Source organism: Equus quagga, chromosome 11 (genome assembly GCF_021613505.1).
Source record: "Equus quagga isolate Etosha38 chromosome 11, UCLA_HA_Equagga_1.0, whole genome shotgun sequence".
NCBI lineage: Eukaryota > Metazoa > Chordata > Mammalia > Perissodactyla > Equidae > Equus > Equus quagga.
The window spans coordinates 46,299,410-46,316,765 of NC_060277.1; the positions used below are offsets into that span (position 1 = coordinate 46,299,410).

At 41.6% G+C, this 17,356-nt stretch overlaps 1 protein-coding gene across 11 annotated transcripts in view; it reads left to right on the forward strand.

Annotated features, from left to right (window-relative positions):
- Nucleotides 1-631: 631 nt before the first annotated feature.
- Nucleotides 632-17,356, forward strand: part of SNAP91 (synaptosome associated protein 91) — a 140,397-nt gene continuing 123,672 nt past the window's right edge. For 10 of the 11 annotated variants that reach the window (XR_006890796.1, XR_006890797.1, XM_046677284.1 and 7 more), the window contains exons 1-2: nt 632-871; nt 1,751-1,910. Coding sequence is in view for 9 of the 11 variants with exons in the window: in XM_046677284.1 (XP_046533240.1) it covers nt 1,781-1,910 (130 nt within the window). In the remaining 2 variants the exon portion in view is untranslated. Of the gene's footprint in view, nt 872-1,247; nt 1,361-1,750; nt 1,911-17,356 lie in introns of those variants that run through there. The other variant, XM_046677285.1, reaches the window with a different exon arrangement.

Below are 17,356 nucleotides of genomic sequence, written 5' to 3' on the forward strand. Positions count from 1 at the left end.
TGGACCACTTTCTTACCTCATATACAAAAATAAACTCAAAATGAATTAAAGACTTAAATATAAGACCTGAAACCATAAAACTCCTAGAAGAAAACAGAACCTCACATTTTAAATCGCCCTGCCCATGTGGGCCATGGCTGCCTTTGACAGGCAGACGTGTCAGAGACAGCAAGTAGGGAGAAGAGGCAGGGCACTGCCAGGCAGCGCGACGACGCCCTAGCCTTGGCCTTCCCAGAGCAGAACTTCAGAAGCCCACCCGCCAGCTGCGCCAACGCCCCCGCGGCCGGCGCATCCCGCAGTCGGCGGGCAGGTGTGTGCGGTGCGCGCGCACGCAGTGCGTGCTGGGTGCGGGTCCAGCGGCCGGAGGGGCTGCTGGGGTGTTCGTGGAGGGGGCTTGGCTGGGTGGGTGTCGGCCCCCTGCCTCCTTCTTGTCTCGCGTTTGCCGGGGATGATCGGGCGCGGCCCCCCTTGCCTGTGAGCTCGTGGCCCCGGGGGGCGGCATGTGTGAGTAGCTGGGAGGGGGCCGCGAGGCGCTAGGCGGAGAGCTCGCCCGGGTTTGTCGGCCGCCGTCACCTGACTCGTGGAGCAGCCACAGCTGAGGTGGGGGCGGGGATGGGGACGCAGCGCGGAGTGCTGGAGAGACGCGGCGGCGCTGGCGGAGGAGGCGGCGGCGGGTGGGGGCTGGCTCCTGGGGCCACGGGCGGCGGCCGCAGGGACCGCGGCGCTGAGGGCGGGGGCCGGCCCAGGGCTGGAGGCATCGCGCCCCGGGGCACCGGGTCCGCGCGCGGCCGCACACACCCACCCGGCGCGGCTTCCCGCGGCGGCCCAGGCTCCGCTCATCCTGCGGCGGGCGGCGCCGTCCTGGGGCGGGGTGAGTACCCGCGGCCCCTGTCGGCCCCCTCCCCCGTGCCAGGGCCGCCGGGGATCCGGAGAGGATAATCCTAGGGCGCGGAGAAGGGCAGCGGCCGGGTGACAGCTCCGCGGCGCGCCCGGGGGCGGGCGGGGGCTGGGCTGGGCTGTCCGCCCGTCTCTGCTCCACCGCCAGGAAGGGCGAGGCGCTCGGAGACCCCGGCGCCTCCGCAGAGCCCCGAGCGGCCCCTGCGGCGGGGACTCGTGGGCGAGGGAGGGGGCCCAGGCGGAGGGCCTCGGCTGGGCTTTGGAGGCGGCGGCGAGGAAGGAAGGGGAGGCGAGGGCATAACATGGCGCAACGCTAGGATAATCTCCACCGCGACCGCGGAGGACGAGCCCATTGCTGCAGCGGCGCGAGGAGGCGGAGGGAAGCGGCCGGGGCTTGGGTACCGATTCATTCTCACAAGTCTGCGGGCTGCTAGGAGGAGACGCTGCGGCGGGGAGGCGAGAGGTGGGCACCCGGTGGGCGCGGCGCCCAGGGAGTAACCCCGACGCACACCGGGGCTGGTCACGCACCCCAGGATCAAGTTGCAGGCAAAGTGCTGATTGACAGGGGGGCGCCGAAGGACTGAGGGGGGCGACGAGGGGTGGGACGGGGATAGTGTCAGGATGCTGGGACTGGAGCCCTCGCAGGGCTTCCGTGATGGACCTACGCTGGCTCAAGACCCCCTAGACCGAATCGCATGACGGGGCTTAGCGTATTGCTGGCTCCGGCAAGTGGTACCAGGGCGGGGATGGAGGAGAAAGAGAGCCGCCGTGCGGCTGGAGGAGGCAAGGCCTGGGCGCTCGGAGGGTAGGGGCTGCGGGTTAAAGCAGGACCATGTCCCCTTCTTTCCCGCAGAAGAGGAGGCGGTAGAGACTGCCGGAGAAGATGTCGGGCCAAACGCTCACGGATCGGATCGCCGCCGCTCAGTACAGCGTCACAGGCTCCGCTGTAGCGAGAGCGGTCTGCAAAGCCACCACTCATGAAGTGATGGGCCCCAAGAAAAAGCACCTGGACTGTAAGCATCTCTTTATATAAGTGGGACATGCGCACGGCAGAGCCGCCGTCTATGCCAGCGGCGCGGCCGGAGCTCGCTGTCGGTGATGCTGCAGCCTTCAGAACTCCCAGCTGGGCTGCCCCTGAGCTGGAAATCTCCAGCCGTGGAGGTGTCCTTCTGGGTCAGCCCTGAAACCTTGTCTCCTGGCCATTTTTGTTCCTCCTCTTTACCTCCAGGGTCTTGGTGGAGAAAAAAATGTATACACGTATATGTGTGTGTGTGTGTGTGTATATATAAACACTATGAAATAGGAAGAAATTGAACGTTCTGGATTAGGTGCTGTTCACCTCTTTTTTTCTTTCTCCACACGCCGTCCCCCCCCCCCCCCCCCCCAAAGTAAGGGAAAACAGGGGTTTGCAAATTAAAACCAAAAAAAAAAAAGGCGGATTCATGGAAGGTCAAACTTGTCACCCTAGTTGTTTCCCAAATACATTTTGGATTGTTTTAAAATAGTGTCATCTTTTTCAGTGTTGTTGCTGAGATTTTGTGTGTGTTGTATGTAACCACACCAAACTGAAAGGAATTCAGGCTGTTGAGTGAGGACATTGCACTTCATGGATGATGGCGATTTCATTTTACACATCCTGGCACACTTCTTTGTCCCATTCTCAGAAACTGCTAGGTGGAGTGACTGTGTCGTGGTCACAAAATGGATGTGCTTTCTCAGCATTTGAGGTGCAGTTTTAGATGAAAACATTTAATTGATAATTTTTTTTTCATATTGGTTATTTGATGGAAAAAGGCTTTAATGTAGTTTGGAATCTATATATTTCTGAAATGTTTCATTCGATTAACATAGTAAGTCTTTTGGTATAGAAGGGCAGATGGGGACGCTTAGAAAAAGGCCTTCACCTGCTTCGGGTAGTGAAGCTCCCTAGAAATAAGACCTCATCAAAATAGATTGTCTGTTGACCTGCTTCGGATCTGTTGTGATGTTTGTTGGTAAAGCTCAGAGTTGGCGTGGAAGACACAGGTATAACCACACGCATTTCCCATCTGGTTTCCTTTGCCCATTTTCTGGTTTTCTTTTGCTTCAGGCTTTTCCTAGTGTCTGCCTTGTGTAGCTGAGAAAATGGCACCAGTGTTAGAAGTGACTCTAGTCCTGTTATCTGTATAAGCAAAGCTTGATGAAGCTTACAGCTGGGCACCATAAGGGTTATCCAGCCTTGTGTACCTTGTCTCATAAAATTGCATAATGTTGCTTCTAGAAGCTGTCTGAGGGGGAAACACCATTCCTTTCCTGAGGGAATTTTAACAAAATGTGTTGATTATGGTATCATGTGTTACATATGCAGTCCAGGATGAGAGAGGCCACCATGGCCGGGGCACCTAACAGAAGTGGAAATTATAAATTCATGACCAGCTCATTTTGCTGCAGCTGCTGAATCATTTAGCCATCTTTCCATCAGTTTCCCCAACTCTGGAAGGATGACTCATGTCTTAAAGGTATGTGTCAGTCTAGCAAATCCTCCTAATGAAAAACCTATAGGATATGGATTTGCTAAATGCTATGAAAATGATCAATATATTGATACATTTCAGAGAACATTCACAGATTTGAGCATTTCATTAAAACATTATTCAGATGAAGACTAACTTTTCCATATCTAAATATTTAGTCACCTTAATCTTTTAGATCTGGAAAAGTCTTAAAAATTTTCAAGTTGAGAGGTTTTCCGGTATCTCCAGCATATGTTAGTGAGTGGGGTAGTTTTGAAGTTGTGGAACATAGGGGTAAGGTTTCGTATTTAAAGAAAGCAGCTGAAGTAGGAACTGATATTGAATTATTAATATGCGCAATCATAAGAGCCAAACATTTATTGAGCATTTGTATGCCAGGCCCTGGACTTTACATTTTAATTTATCACTGCTTAGTAGGTTCAGACAGGCTAATTAATTTTCATAGCTTTTAACCACTGTGCTTAACTGCCTTCTGTGGTTTATTTATTTATTTATTTATTTCTATTGAGCGGGGGAGAAAAGGGACCGTATTAGCCTGAACGCTCTAATCTTCGAAACACCCATCCTGTTTCCATGGCTTTGTGTGAAATTGAGCATCACAGCCCGTGCACAGTCTCTGTGATGTGTGTGAAAAGTTTTCAGTGCTGTTGCCTAAAAAAATGAGCAAAAGCCAAGCACTGAGGAGCACTGATTTGTCTTTTTAATATTTTATTTTTCTAGTAAGTCATGAAATAAATTATCTTCGCTTAAAAACAACCTTAGGGTAGAATTTGGAAAGCTAGATATCACATTACCAGTATGTCTCATTTTAAGAAAATATGACATGGAAAATCTGAGTATATAAATAATGTTATGTTTACATGCATTGTAACAGGGCATCTTACTCAGAATTCCTTGTGAAGTTCCTTTAAATAACAGTAGACTACCTTAGTAATTTATCCACAGGTTTTCAGTAACACACCGGTTATAAAAGTGAGTCACGCCTGTTATTAAAACTTCAAACACATAACTAAGTTTCCCTATAGGCACTGAAGCAATCTTAAGTAATGTTTTAGTTTTGAAAATATTAAATACTAGTTGGGAGGAAAAGAGCACAAAATGTGGAACTGGGGATTTGAAACCAAAAAAATTTCAATTTATAGTTAGTTTGATTTGTGTGTAACCTTTTAGTTTGGAGTTGAGATTGGAAGATTATAAGAATAGAATTTATGGTTCTGTGATTTTTTTTAATTGAATGGGTTCAGACACTTGATGAAATGTGTATTTAATATTATTTAAAGTGCTAGTTTAAAAGAATTTTTTAGGTTGATAGGCAAGAAAATTATTAATTATGGTGATTTGTAAAATGATGCTTAATGGTACATAATTTATACATTTGAAGAAATTATTAACATCTTGGGGCAGAATTACACATGTTGAGAAGGTGGAGATAAGGAAACTCTAGACATATATTCTCAGATTTTTTAATTGTTTTTTCACTGTCACTGTGTTTCTTGGAGGAAAAATATATTTGGAAAAGCTTCACCACAATCAGCAGTTATATATTAAACTTAAAGGGTGTGGTTAACCTTAATAATCTAAGGATTATATATTTTAAGGTACTTTGGATTATGTAAAATTTTTATTCCATACTCTACCTTACTATGATAATATTGCCTTTTGCACATGAAAATTAAACACCTGGCCAGTGTTAGTTTGACATTAGTTTTTCTGGGTCCATCTGCACATCCTCACTTCCTTTCCCTTGTAACTTTGTGTACCTACTTGAAACCACATAAAACATACAGGACTCGGGGAGGATTCACCTTCTTGGTTACAACGGTTGCACATTTCAGTTGCTCTTCCTTTTCTGTTTTATAGTTGATGGTCTAAAGGAGAGCCCAGTCAAGTAATAAAGTAACAAGATCCAGCAGGGCCCCCACTGCCTACCCCAGTGCTGTGTCAAGGTTAAACAACAGCAAAATAGAGTTGGCCCGAAGTAACACCTGCAAGGGGCAAATTTGGAAAGTTGTACAGCCGTGGTGTAAGATTCATTTTGGTTAATAGCTCTTAGGAACTTTTGTGTATATGTTATATTGTTAAAATGCCGTTTAACATTAGCAAAATTCACACTTAGGCAGTTATTATTAACATCAAACCAAATCTTATGAAAAGCCAAATTAGTTATCAGTAATCCTATTTATTTTCCATTCTCAAGCTCTTGAAGGTTTTTAATAATGAGCTTATCCCACATAATAAACAAGTGATTCAAGTTCTGAATCTAATTTTTGAGAGATATTGGCATTTTATAAGTGATTCTTTTCCTCTCAAATTAAGAGAAAATAAGATTGTGTTTCTTATAAGAACATCTGGTAAAGGTAGTGGGAGATAGGGACTGTCTTTTATTTAGGGCAAATATTCGCAAATTACCACAAAAATTCCTGCTATTTTAATTTTATTCAGCAAATAGCTGCTAATAAGTAAGAAATTTGGTGAGTAAATATAGAATGAAAGTTTAAACTAAAAGCTTGTTTGCTTTACATAAGCTTGCTTAGTATATATAAAATATATTTTGATTTATAGACGTGTTCTTTGCACACTAATTCAGTTGATACCTTATCTGTATTTGTGATCACATACAGAGCTTTCTAGAGTGCCAAGATCCAAAAAGTAAGCAAAGTTTATTGAATAAAATTAGCTGGAACAATGTGTATAAAAGTTTACTAAACCCTAGGGTAGCTTTCACCAGGAGAACTGTGCTAACTTGCTGTAAATATATTTTACTTTAATTCCAGTTCTCATTTAACTATTTGTTATTGTTTAAATATATTCTCTCGTTTTCTATACCAAGGCACACTCTGTGCCTTCATCCTCATTTCACCAGAAGACCCGGCCTAAGTGAGGAGAGGTTTAGAACAGTCAATATTCTTTTTTTAGGCGGTCAAGAAGAGATGGGGGAAACAAATTTATGAAGAGTGTTCAAGCCGATTGCCATTCATACCATAAATCTATGTGGTCCTGTGACATTCTCGGATGGTGCCCTGCCTCCCAGTGGGCGAGAAGAGATCCTGTGAGCTTGAGCGGTTGGCAGGAGCAGGGGAGGCAGAAGAGTGGCATTCTTAGGCAATAGGAGGCAGCATGCTTTAGAAATGACTTACAACAGTAGGCTTTATATCAGCTGGTGGAACAATAAGGATTTTTTTTCTGGATCTTTTTCCTTCCACATTTTCAGAGAAATCTTTTTTTATGATGTAGTGTTAAATATATTTGGGTCACTTCAGATATTTTTCCTCCTTTGGCAATCAAAGTGGTTAGCAGGTACTTTCATAGGACCAGTATGAAATTGGTAACTCAAGTTGATTGTTTAAAAGTTGCTCTAGTGATTTAAAAAATTATATATATGGAATAATATATAAAAAATACAGTAGGTAAATTCATATCTTAATTGCAATATTAGCTTGCAGCACTTTAGATTAAAACCTAGATTTTTGGTACATTGCTATATTAGTTTTAATGTTTAATAAATGGCTGCTGAAATCTTGTTTGTAATTTAATCTGTGCACTTAGTTGCCATGGTCTTTCTCTTAGTTTTTCACAAATAAATATCCGTGGAATATCTCACCCTCTCTCTTCAGATTGATTGATCTGGCGTAGGGTGTTCTTCGGAGATTATCTCGGTTTCAGTAACTTGGTAAAGAAGGTCAGAAGTGACATATAACCCTGCTCCCTGAGGGCTGAGGAGGCTTTCCTTACAGAGTTGTATTTTAGGTGACTCAGCTCCTGAGCCAGCAGCCACTGGGACTTCATATATAATCATGGTGCAGTTAAATACTTTGAAAAGCCATGCTTCTTGCCATTAAAAATATTTATTCTTCAGTTTCACTTTGTTTGTAAATTCCTTTCTCTTTACAGAGAAATACATTGTTTGCTTGTGAAGGGAAGTGTTGGCTGTCTGTTTTTTCTTAGGTGTTTATGTAATGTGCTCCGTCTCTGTTTCTCACAAAGGGGAGAACAGTTGAATGGCATACCCGATGTCAACTGCACGATGATGTATCAGTAAGAAATGGTGTAGTCTTCCTTGGAGCAGTTGGGTGAAAGCACAAACCAGAGGGAAAATTGTACCCTGAAGCCTACAGCCTCGCTGTCGCTTTAGCTGTTCTGCTCTCACAAGTGGGTGCAGACACCCCGCCTCCCCCCCACCCCCCATGGGTACATAAGGTTTCTCTCTTACATGTTTCTAAGGAGGATGTAACGTCTTCTGAAGGATTTTGTGCTGTGCCATTCCTGGCTACTCAGGAGAGGGAAGCTAGGTCTTTGCTTGCTTTGGGTGGTTTTGCATTTTGGCCTGACCACTTGATTATTTTCCTAGAGTTAGCACTTTTGTTTTAAATTATAACTCTCCTTCTTTCTGCATCATTTATTCTGTCTGTCATCCGTATCTCTAACCTCTTCTTGTATCTCTCTTGTAAGCCTTTTCAAGTATCTCCATTTAAAAGAAACAAGCAACACCACCTACACACAGCTCTTCTCCGACACTGTGGCCTCTTCAGCAAGCAGCCTGTCGTCCCTTGCTTTTCTCAACCAAGCTTCTTGAAACAGAAACTCACCATTCCAAAGAAAACAAACACAGCTCCCTACCTCTCGGGATATTGTGTCTTTGATTGGCTTAAATCATATATGAAATACTAGAATTGCTGTTAGATGTCAGATATTGCCCACCTCATTGCCCATGCCACTAACCTGAGGGTTATCCCTCATCTCTCATCTAGTGGGTGATCAGTTATTTAAAAATCTTTGGAATCTTCTTTACCTGTCTTCTGCCTTGGATTAGACCAGTAATAAACTTCATTTTTAAAATGAAGATTAGTAATAGTACCTACCTCATTTTTGATGACGAATAGGTGAGATAATGCATATAAAATTCCTAGCCCAGATGAGATAATGCGTATAAAATTCCTAGCCCAGAGTTTGACACACAAACGTGCAATGATCATCAGTTATTACTTCCGCTATTACTACTCATCATCACTGGTGCAATTGCTGTTGTTGCTACTGTGGCTACTCCTAGTGCTGTTACTTCTGCTCCCACCACTCTTAACAACTGATACATGATGGTAGTGATGTGCCCTTATCGGTTCTCCACGCGTGGTTTTTTGCCTCCTCCTTTCAGTTGCTTCAGTTTTTAGTTTAATTCTCACTTTCCTCTTCTGTAGTTTGGGAGCTATATATACTATTTCTGTTCTCTTAGTGATTACCCTTAAAAATTTAATATGCACACTTAAAGTCTAAAGTAGATCAGTATCTCTTTTTTTCCTCCCAAAGAAAAGAAGTTTAGAAACTTTTCGTTCCAATCACTTACTTCTTAATTACATGCTGTTATTGTCTGTTGTTTTAGTGTCACCGTAGTTTGAAACCCCAAACCTAGACGTTATTATTTGACAGGCAGTGTGTATTTAGGTGTATCTGCCTTCACATTTTTGCTCACCATTCCTTTGTATGTCTAAGGGTTTCTTGAACTATATCCTTTTGAAACTCCTTCAGTGAGGCTCTTTAGTAGTAAACTCTGTTTTTGTCTAAAAAAATCTTTACCCACATTTTTGAAGGATAGTTTATCTGGATGTACAGTTTTAGACTGACAGTTATTTTCTCCTTGAAGATAATATTTCAGTCTTTTGGCTTCTGTTGTTGCTCTTAAGTCATCTGTTGGTCTACATGACTTTAGATAATCTCTTTGTTTTTGTGGCTGCTTTTAAAATCTTGTCTTGTCCCTCTGTAGTGTATATGTGTTTACATGTAGCTTTCCTTTTATCTTATTTTGAACTTGTTGGATTTCCTAAATCTGGGAATTCTTGTCTCTTGGCAGTTCTGGAAAATTTTCAGCATTTCAATTATCATCAATTGTTGCCTACACCTGTTCTCTCTCTTCTCTCCTTCAAATATTATTATACATGTGACATACTTTCTCGTTATATCCTTATATCTCTAAATATACCTTTCATAGTTTCTGATGTTTACTGTTCAGCACGCTTTGTTTTTCAGGTATTTTCCAGTTTATTAATTCTCTCTTTAGCTGTGTCTTATTTGCTTTTACTCATCCTTTTTAATTTTATTCATTTATATTTTTCATTTTCAAAGTTTTTAAAATTTGTCCCTTTTTTGGATAACATTTCTTGCTCACATTTTTGATTTCCTTTTTTACATTTTATGTTCTCTGTCTCATAGATCTATTACATGAAGTTCTGTTTCTGGTCAGTCATGATTTGTTTCCTCTTGTGTTATAATTTTGGACTCTGAGATCACGCTGGCTAGGACTTCATCTGTGGGAATCCTGGGGAGCCTAGGATCGTCTAGAGAGGATTTATGTTTCCTGTTGCTGCACAAGTGCTATCATCCTGAGAGCACCTTCAGTTCATTTCTGCCCTTAGAACTTCCCATCTAATACTGGTCAGCGTCCATAATCCTTATCCATAATTTGAAAATCTTAAAAGCTCAGAAGACTAAAATTCTTTTTATAAATCATTTGGTGGCAAACTTGACGTGACGTTTGCCTCTATACTACCTATCATGATGGTTCATATGTTGAACTACAGAAATATTAATTGTCATATTATGGTGTACTGTCCAAATTATACTGAATTACTTAATATATGTTGTATGCACCATGTTTTCAGATTTTACAAGATCTGAAAAATCGTAAATTCTGAAACATATGACTCTAAGGGTCGTGGATAGGGGAGTGTGAATCTGTAGTCTAAATTGAATCACAAACAGGCAAGGGGAAAGCTATGGTTGTAAATGCCCCAGAGATCTTTTTCTGCCACGTCTGCCAAGAACCTAGGTTGAGTGGGTCAAGTTTTTCTGGTTGTCCTCCTTTGATGGAAGGTGTTCTTTTTTGTGTTTTTCCTCCTAATTTACCAGGGGAACAGCCCTTTGAGGATCCCAGCTTTATTTGGAGGTCTTAGTTCCAAATAGCCACCTTGCTTAGTCCCAAAGGCCATGTCTCCAGCTCCCCACAGGGCTGTTCAAACCTAAGCCTCTGGCCGCTCAGATTAACGCATGGCTTCAGGGAGCCTTCTCTTCAGGATCAGTTTACCATGGGGTTTTCTACATCTTCTTTCTCTTTGGGCCCTGAGGGTTGCTTTTATTTTCTTGTGAGTTCAGCCAAATAGGTGGAAGAATGCCTGTAATATTTATCTAGGTTATCAGGTATTTTTTTCTTAATAGTCCACCTGTATGCTAGAAATGGAATCAGCCTGTTTTCCTAACCTCTTTTCTTGCCTGTGTGCCCACATCCCACAGTTCGTTGCTGAGCAGCTTTGAAATTCATTAGATTTACTGTACTCTGTGTTACTTTTGGGCCTTTGCACATACTGTTTCTCTGTTTTAATGTAGTTTAAAAATCTCATTTCTAGGGGGCCGGCCCCATGGCCAAGTGGTTAAAGTTCATGTGCTCTGCTTCAGTGGCCCAGGTTTATGGGTTCGGATCCTGAACTTAGGCCTACTCCACTCGTCAGTCATGCTGTGGAGGCATCCCATATACAATGTAGAGGAAGACTGACACAGATGGTAGCTCAGGGCTAATCTTCCTCAAGCAAAAAAAAAAAAAAAAAAAAAGGAGGAAGATTGACAACAGATGTTAGCTCAGGGTGAATCTGCCTGACCACAAAAAATTTTTTAAAAATCTCATTTCTAGAAGCTAGCTTTAGTCATTCTTCTTAGTGCGCTTAGATGAGCCCCTGTGCACGTACCTCATGGAACTGTACGGGGATTCTGTTGAGTGGTTTTTTCTTCCTCTCGTCTGCAGTCTCATTGAGGCTGCCTTATCCCTAACACCAAACATAGCGTAAGAGCAGGTTTTGGTAAACATTTGCTGAATTATTTTTTGTTACACATTTCCCAAATTTTAGACCTGTTTTTTTCTTATAAACTTTCTATCTAAAGATTTTACCTTTACTTGCTAGCCTTTTAGAATAACAAGGAGTTAGACTTGATCCATTTTCTCTCAAAGTTGTAAAGGCTATAGAAGTGTGATGTTGGAGGGAAATAAATAAAAGAAACATTGAATTCCTTAAATGTACATGGTTAATGTGCATTTCCTGGCAGTCTCTCAATACTTGCATTCCTTTGATATGATAACAATTTAATTTGGGGAAAATTATGTCCTTGATATGAAGCTTTTTAGTTGTGGATTTAAAGCATCTGTGTACTTCTCTTGGTGCCTGTCGTCAATGATTAGGTGTTAATGTAGAGAAGATTCTTCGCTAGTGTTTTGTGTGTGTACGTTTGCACCCGTATGTTGTGGTTTGTTTTGAGTTGGATATAATTGGGTAGCATTGCTTTTTAATAGCCACTTTACAATTTTTAAGTACATACATTGTGGATGGTAAGGGTAGTTATGGAAGAAAAGCATTATTTCAAAAGTAGCTCCATACTCTTAATTTTCACTGAAATGATATTATTCACTATCTATATAGTGATATTATTCGCTAGCATGGTAAAATTACTATTAACTTTAGGGTGTTAGAAAAGCAGTGAGGGGACAAGCTGAAGCTGAATCTGTGGATTGTTTTGCCTTTGTAAAGAGAACAATAAATGTTAGCATAGTTAATCTGGCTTTTAATGACCTGTTTGGAGAAATTAGAAATTACTTTCAATATTGAGGCTTTCAGTAGCTTATTTAGCACAATCCCATTATTTATTCATTTAACAAATATTTGGGCATTTACTAAATGCCAGGAATTTTTCCAGGAGATAGGGAGAACGTGGTGAACAAGATACACACAGCTCTTGGCATCTGCGACTCGCGGCTTAGTAGGGGAGACAGAAAATAAAAGAAATAATTACAGGTGGTTCAAAAAGAACTAAGTTTGAACAGAGGAGGCGAAGACCACTATGGAGGTATATGGCAGAGGAAGTGATGTTTAAGCCTAGACTTGAAGAGTGGGGCTTAGCTGGGTGAGGTGTGGACACGGGCTGCTGCAGACTGTCATCTAGGAAGAGGCTCAGAGAGAGCAAGCACATTCTAGGAATTTAAAAAGTTAAGAGTTGCTGGAACACTGAGTTCAAAAGGGCCAAGAACGTTAAGAGATGAGATCTGATGTGGACGGGGCCAAATCTGGAGGGCCTTCTAGGCTGAAGAGAATCTTAGAAGCTGTCCAAGCTCTTCATTTTTACAGATGAGGAAGCTGAGTCTCAAAGAGGCAAAATTACACATTCTCTATGTGTTAATAGAGACTATTCGAATCTGTCTGTCTTGAGTAGGTGCCCTAATGGGTGGTTACTTTGTTCACCTAGTTCTGATTGCTGTATCTGTGCCTGAAAATATCCTCTGTGTGGGTCATGCAGGAAATGTAAAAATATTTGAACATATATGTATATACGTGTGTGTGTGTCTTACATATACGTACACAAACACATACACTTTAATGGTCTGAATTCAAATTCACTGTAAATGCAAAGGTAACCCAGGGCACTTCTGACACATGGACAGTCATGAAGCAGTCCTCAGTGGCATTCCAGGGCTTGTCCTACCAGCTGACCACTTCTTATCTTTTCCTTCTTCCTGTCTTTTGCTTGGTTCTTGGGTCATGGTGGTGACACCAAAGATTGCTACCTAAGTCACTGGTGACAAGGAAGACTAAAAAGATTACAGACATGTAATTTAGTTGAAAGTCCTCTGAAAACTATGTATGAAAACAAACTTTAATTTAAAGGCCATTTAGTTTGTCTGTTATTGTCGTGATATAATTTATAACATTCCTTAACTATCACCACTGAAATAACAGAATTTTACAGATGAGGCTTAACTAGTAAAAAATCTAAAACAAAAAAAACAAAAATAACCCTTCATAATCACCATATATATTAAGTGTATCTAAGTATGGTCATGCCATACTTCACTGGTTTCATTTGTTAATCTGTTAACACCAAAGAAAAAAACTAAAGTTATGAAAATTTATGTTAAGAAATTGTCCCATTGAAGAATTTTACCTTTCTCCTGTTCTTTCCAAAGCCAGTTATTTTCACATCACCATCCTCTGTAATTCTTTTCCTCAAGGTAAATATTAAAAAGATATCAGAAAATAATTTGATTCTTTCTTAAGGGCTGAAATACAGTTTTTTAAAGCTCCCTATAATACTATCATCTTGGTAGTGAACATCAAATTATACAGCTTACAGACCCTCCATCATCAAGCTAAATAATTCCGTTATCCCATGGCTTAAGGAAGTTTGGTTATTTTTGTTTCCTTACCCAACAGGGTTACAGTGTATTCAAGTTTTTCTGGTCCCTTTATCAAGTATTTTAACACTTAACATTCTGGTTTTGGCTGCCCTTGAATGAACATGAGTGTACCCGTGGAAGTTTCCATGGAAGGCTAATTTGAGGCCGTGCTGATGAACAGGCTGAACTGACTGTTTAACACCTACGTCTCCACATTGCTTTGTGATTCTCTACTTGTTCTTTTTTTCCTAAAAGAGTTCTTATCATAGTTCCAAAGAAGTCACTTAATTTTTAGTTATACTTTATTGCATTCTGTGAAGAACTGTGGTGTAGTAACATTACTCTGTCAAGTGTCTGTTCTATGTATGTATCTCGGTGGAATAGAGATTTAACATTGGTCCTTCTTATGGATTGTACTAATCATTTCATGCTGTAATGCTGTGAAGTTACAAAGAAGAAGTGCTTCTTCTATTGAGTTCAGCATTACTTTTTTAGGTTGAAAAGGAGGAGTATGAATTGGGTATTCAATTTGTGGGAGTGTAAATTGGTACAGATATTTGGGAGAGCGTATTGGCAATATTAATCAAAACTCTTGAAAATCCTTTGACCCAGCAATTTGACTGCCATAAATTTATCTCAGATAAATTATTGGAAAAATAGAGAAAAATATGCATTCAAGGGTGTTTGTTGCAGCAATGTATATAGGAATACAAAATTGAATACGCCTAAATACTTGATTAGAAAATGATGGTGTACCCAAACAATCAGATACTGGGAAACCTTGAAAAATGAGGTTCTTAAAGTATATTTGACATGGAAAGACAATTTATGAGATAGGATTTGATTTTCTTTTTCTTAAAGTATGTATATGCCCATAATACATATTCAGGTCAAATATATGCCAAAATGTTGTCTGTGGGCTGAAGGATTTTTACTTTCTACTTTATGCCCATATTAATCACAACTGTTTTGATTGAAGGTTATAGGAATGTAGATCAAACTAGTTTGGGCAAAGAGAGGAAGATTTTGGCCCTTGTAAGCAATGTGAGGGAAAGGCAGGGATGAAGCTGGGCCTCTCGTATTTGTTCAGGATTCTCCCTCCACCTCCTATCTCGCTTGCCTCCATTTCACACAATAGTGGTAGAGCACCTGCTTCATTCTCACCAATTAATTTCCTCAATGAGTGTGGAAACATGGTGGACTAAAGCTCCCAGGCTTACATCAACACAGCTGCACTGAGAGAAAGGGACTCTCTTCCTAGAGCTAGAGTTTTGCAAAATCATAGGGAAGAATTCTGATTTGCTTTGCTCAGGTCTTGGTTGACCTGTGTGAGTATGTGGCTTGATACTACGATTGTCGGTCTCATCTAGAACTACTTAGTTGGGAATCCCAAGAGGTGGTGGCTTGACAAGTTTTATATCTTGCTCACATAGCAGTCTTTTGTGGATGGCTGGTTTCATCTAAGCATTCTATCACTTAGGGTTTCAGAGTCTTCTCTAAGATGTTATGCATCTATCTGACAGAGGGAGGAAGACGGAAAGGGGAGTATTGCTGGGGAAGATTTAGGTCCAAGCCTCCATATCATTTCTGCCTATATTCCATTGGCAAGAACTCAGTCTCCTCCCCAAATGTAGGAGATGGTGGGAAATGAAGTCTAGCTGTGAGTCCAGGAGGAGAAGGAAATGGGATGTCAACACACAGCACTGACTCCCCCATGCCCATGGAAAAAGAAGTTGCATTATGGCTTGTCACCTATATTTTAAAAACACTTATTTTATGCCATTGAGATTTGCCAGAGATTTCACTGATCTAGTAATGTGGTCATTAATATCTAGCAATAAGTTAGCTGTTGTTAATTTTTTTTTTAGCCAGTCCAGATGATTCTGGAAATGGATGACTAATGGCTGGCCAGTAGACTCACTGCATATTCCTCTCTCCTTGGCCGGCATTGCACATTGATCCTGTCACAAAAGCTTTGATTTGACCTCAAAGTACATCCATATATAATGCTCTGGATTTCTACTGTCACTCATAGTTGACACTTAAGATGCAGCAAATTTGCTATCACTTTTCTAGGCAGTTTATCCATGCTCCATACTAAGGGAACTCACCAGATTTTCCTAGACACCCAGAATTCACATTCACCTTGTCTGGTTCCAAGCCCAGGATTCATCTGCCAGTGACTTTGTCTTTAAAAGCTAGTAATTAAATGGTTTGTGTGGTTAAGCCATGGAGAGAAGTTCTTCCTTGCTCTGTTTAATAGCAAAAGGGTGTTGTTCTTGATTTTTTATTTTGCCTTAATGGAGACGGTTATAGCTATTGTGAGACAGGAAAGGATGTTTTGAATTTTTGCATTTAAAATCTAAACTTTCTCCAGGCACCAGGTCTGATATTAATCAATTGCCTTAAAATATAAGTTATGCAAAGCACAACTGAATTTTAGTACCAAGAACTTTTCTTTGAGTTGCTACTTAGATGTCTACACAGATAGGGTTTCTTTTTCTTTCTTTTTTTTTTCTTGTGAGGAAGATTAGCCCTGAGCTAACTCCTGCTAATCCTCCTCTTTTTGCTGAGGAAGACTGGCCCTGAGCTAACATCCATGCCCGTCTTCCTCTACTTTATATGTGGGATGCCTACCACAGCATGGCTTGCCAAGCGGTGCCATGTCCACACCCGGGATACGAACTGGCGAACCCCGGGCCGCCGAAGTGGAACTTGTGCACTTTAACCACCGTGCCACCGGGCCAGCCCCAGGGTTTCTTTTTTAATATAAGATGATTCTTGGTTTACTTGTTTCATGTATTATACATTGGCAGTCTGTCTTTTCCTGTAAGATTTAAGTGAAGAAAAATAAAGGGGCTCTGTAGGGGTGAAGGAGAGCCTAACACGTGAGCATTGTGCCTGATCCATGCATGTGATTGATGGCTATCATCTTCACAAACCCCTGTGAGGTAAATGCCCTTATCCCTACCTTACAGAGACGGAAGACAGGCCCAAGGAGGTTAGGGAACTCATCCAAGTTCCACAGCTAGTGGGGGGAGGAGTCAGGATTTCATCCAGGGGGCTAACTGCAAGACTTAAGTTTCTGCTCCCCTTCTGGGCATGTGTTTTGCTGGTTGTCTCTGTCTCTAGTGTCACAAGTAGCAATAATCCAAAGCAAAATCAGTTAAAACACCACATGGTTGTTTCAGCCAGAAAAATACAAGGTGAGATCTAAAGGAAGTTACATTAATTTGCCAGATGGGCAAGACCCCTGCGGAGGCCCTCCTCTGGGTTATGGGGACAAAACTGGAGGGGGAATTCAAATGACTATTCTAGAGCCAGTCTCACCCCTCAGCTGTTACGTGTTTGATGATTTGCTGCTGAAGCCTTTATTTTATCATATTTTAATGAAGGACTTTGGGAGCTGGTGAAAGGTACAGCAGAAGGAGGACTGATTTGTGATTAGAGGACTTCGTGTAATTTCAGGCTCTGTTACTTTCTGGCTGTGATCTTGGACAAATTCACTTAATTTCTTTGGGCCTCAATCTCCTCTTTTCTAAGGCATCATGGGGTTGTGGTAACATTTAAATGAATAGATTTGTTAAAAATAGCAGTAACAACAAACTTTAACCCTAAATCACTCTACAGATTATTGTTATTAGAGGAAAAAGCTTTTTGGACTCCAACAGTTATCTTCCCAGGTATCTTTCAGGTACTGTATGCGGCAGGAAGTATACAGAGAGCTCTGCTGCTCTGAGCTCCT